General features: G+C 66.6%; 1 protein-coding gene across 1 annotated transcript in view; it reads right to left on the bottom strand.

Annotated features, from left to right (window-relative positions):
- The window catches only part of PITPNM1 (phosphatidylinositol transfer protein, membrane-associated 1), a gene marked incomplete at its 5' end in the record, with an annotated part of 9872 nt that overhangs the window by 5136 nt on the left and 4413 nt on the right, over positions 1-323 (bottom strand). The window contains 2 exon segments of the mRNA XM_010178747.1: positions 3-102; positions 180-241. Coding sequence (XP_010177049.1) covers positions 3-102; positions 180-241 — 162 coding nt within the window.

Raw genomic sequence — 323 nt, forward strand, 5'->3', positions numbered from 1 at the left:
GCCCGGCTCGCCCGCTCCCTGGTCCAGGATGTTGCCGCTGTGGAGGATGAGGAAGAGAGCGTGGATCCGGCACGCCTGCGTTGCGCTCTCAGCCGAGCCAACCTGCAGGAAGGAGAGTGCTGCCATCGGCACCCATGCAGGGGGCACGGTCTGAGGGAGGGGACAAGCAGGGCACGCACCTCGGGGAAGCTGGACACCTCCAATCCTTCACCATCCACCTTCGTGGCACTGGCTCCATCCCCTGAGAGCACATGGCCCCGGTGAGCCCAGTCAGGGCATCCAGGCAGGGGTCAGCCCCCACCCCGGACAACTACAATGGACGG

Source organism: Mesitornis unicolor, unplaced genomic scaffold (genome assembly GCF_000695765.1).
Source record: "Mesitornis unicolor isolate BGI_N332 unplaced genomic scaffold, ASM69576v1 scaffold28952, whole genome shotgun sequence".
Taxonomy (NCBI): domain Eukaryota; kingdom Metazoa; phylum Chordata; class Aves; order Mesitornithiformes; family Mesitornithidae; genus Mesitornis; species Mesitornis unicolor.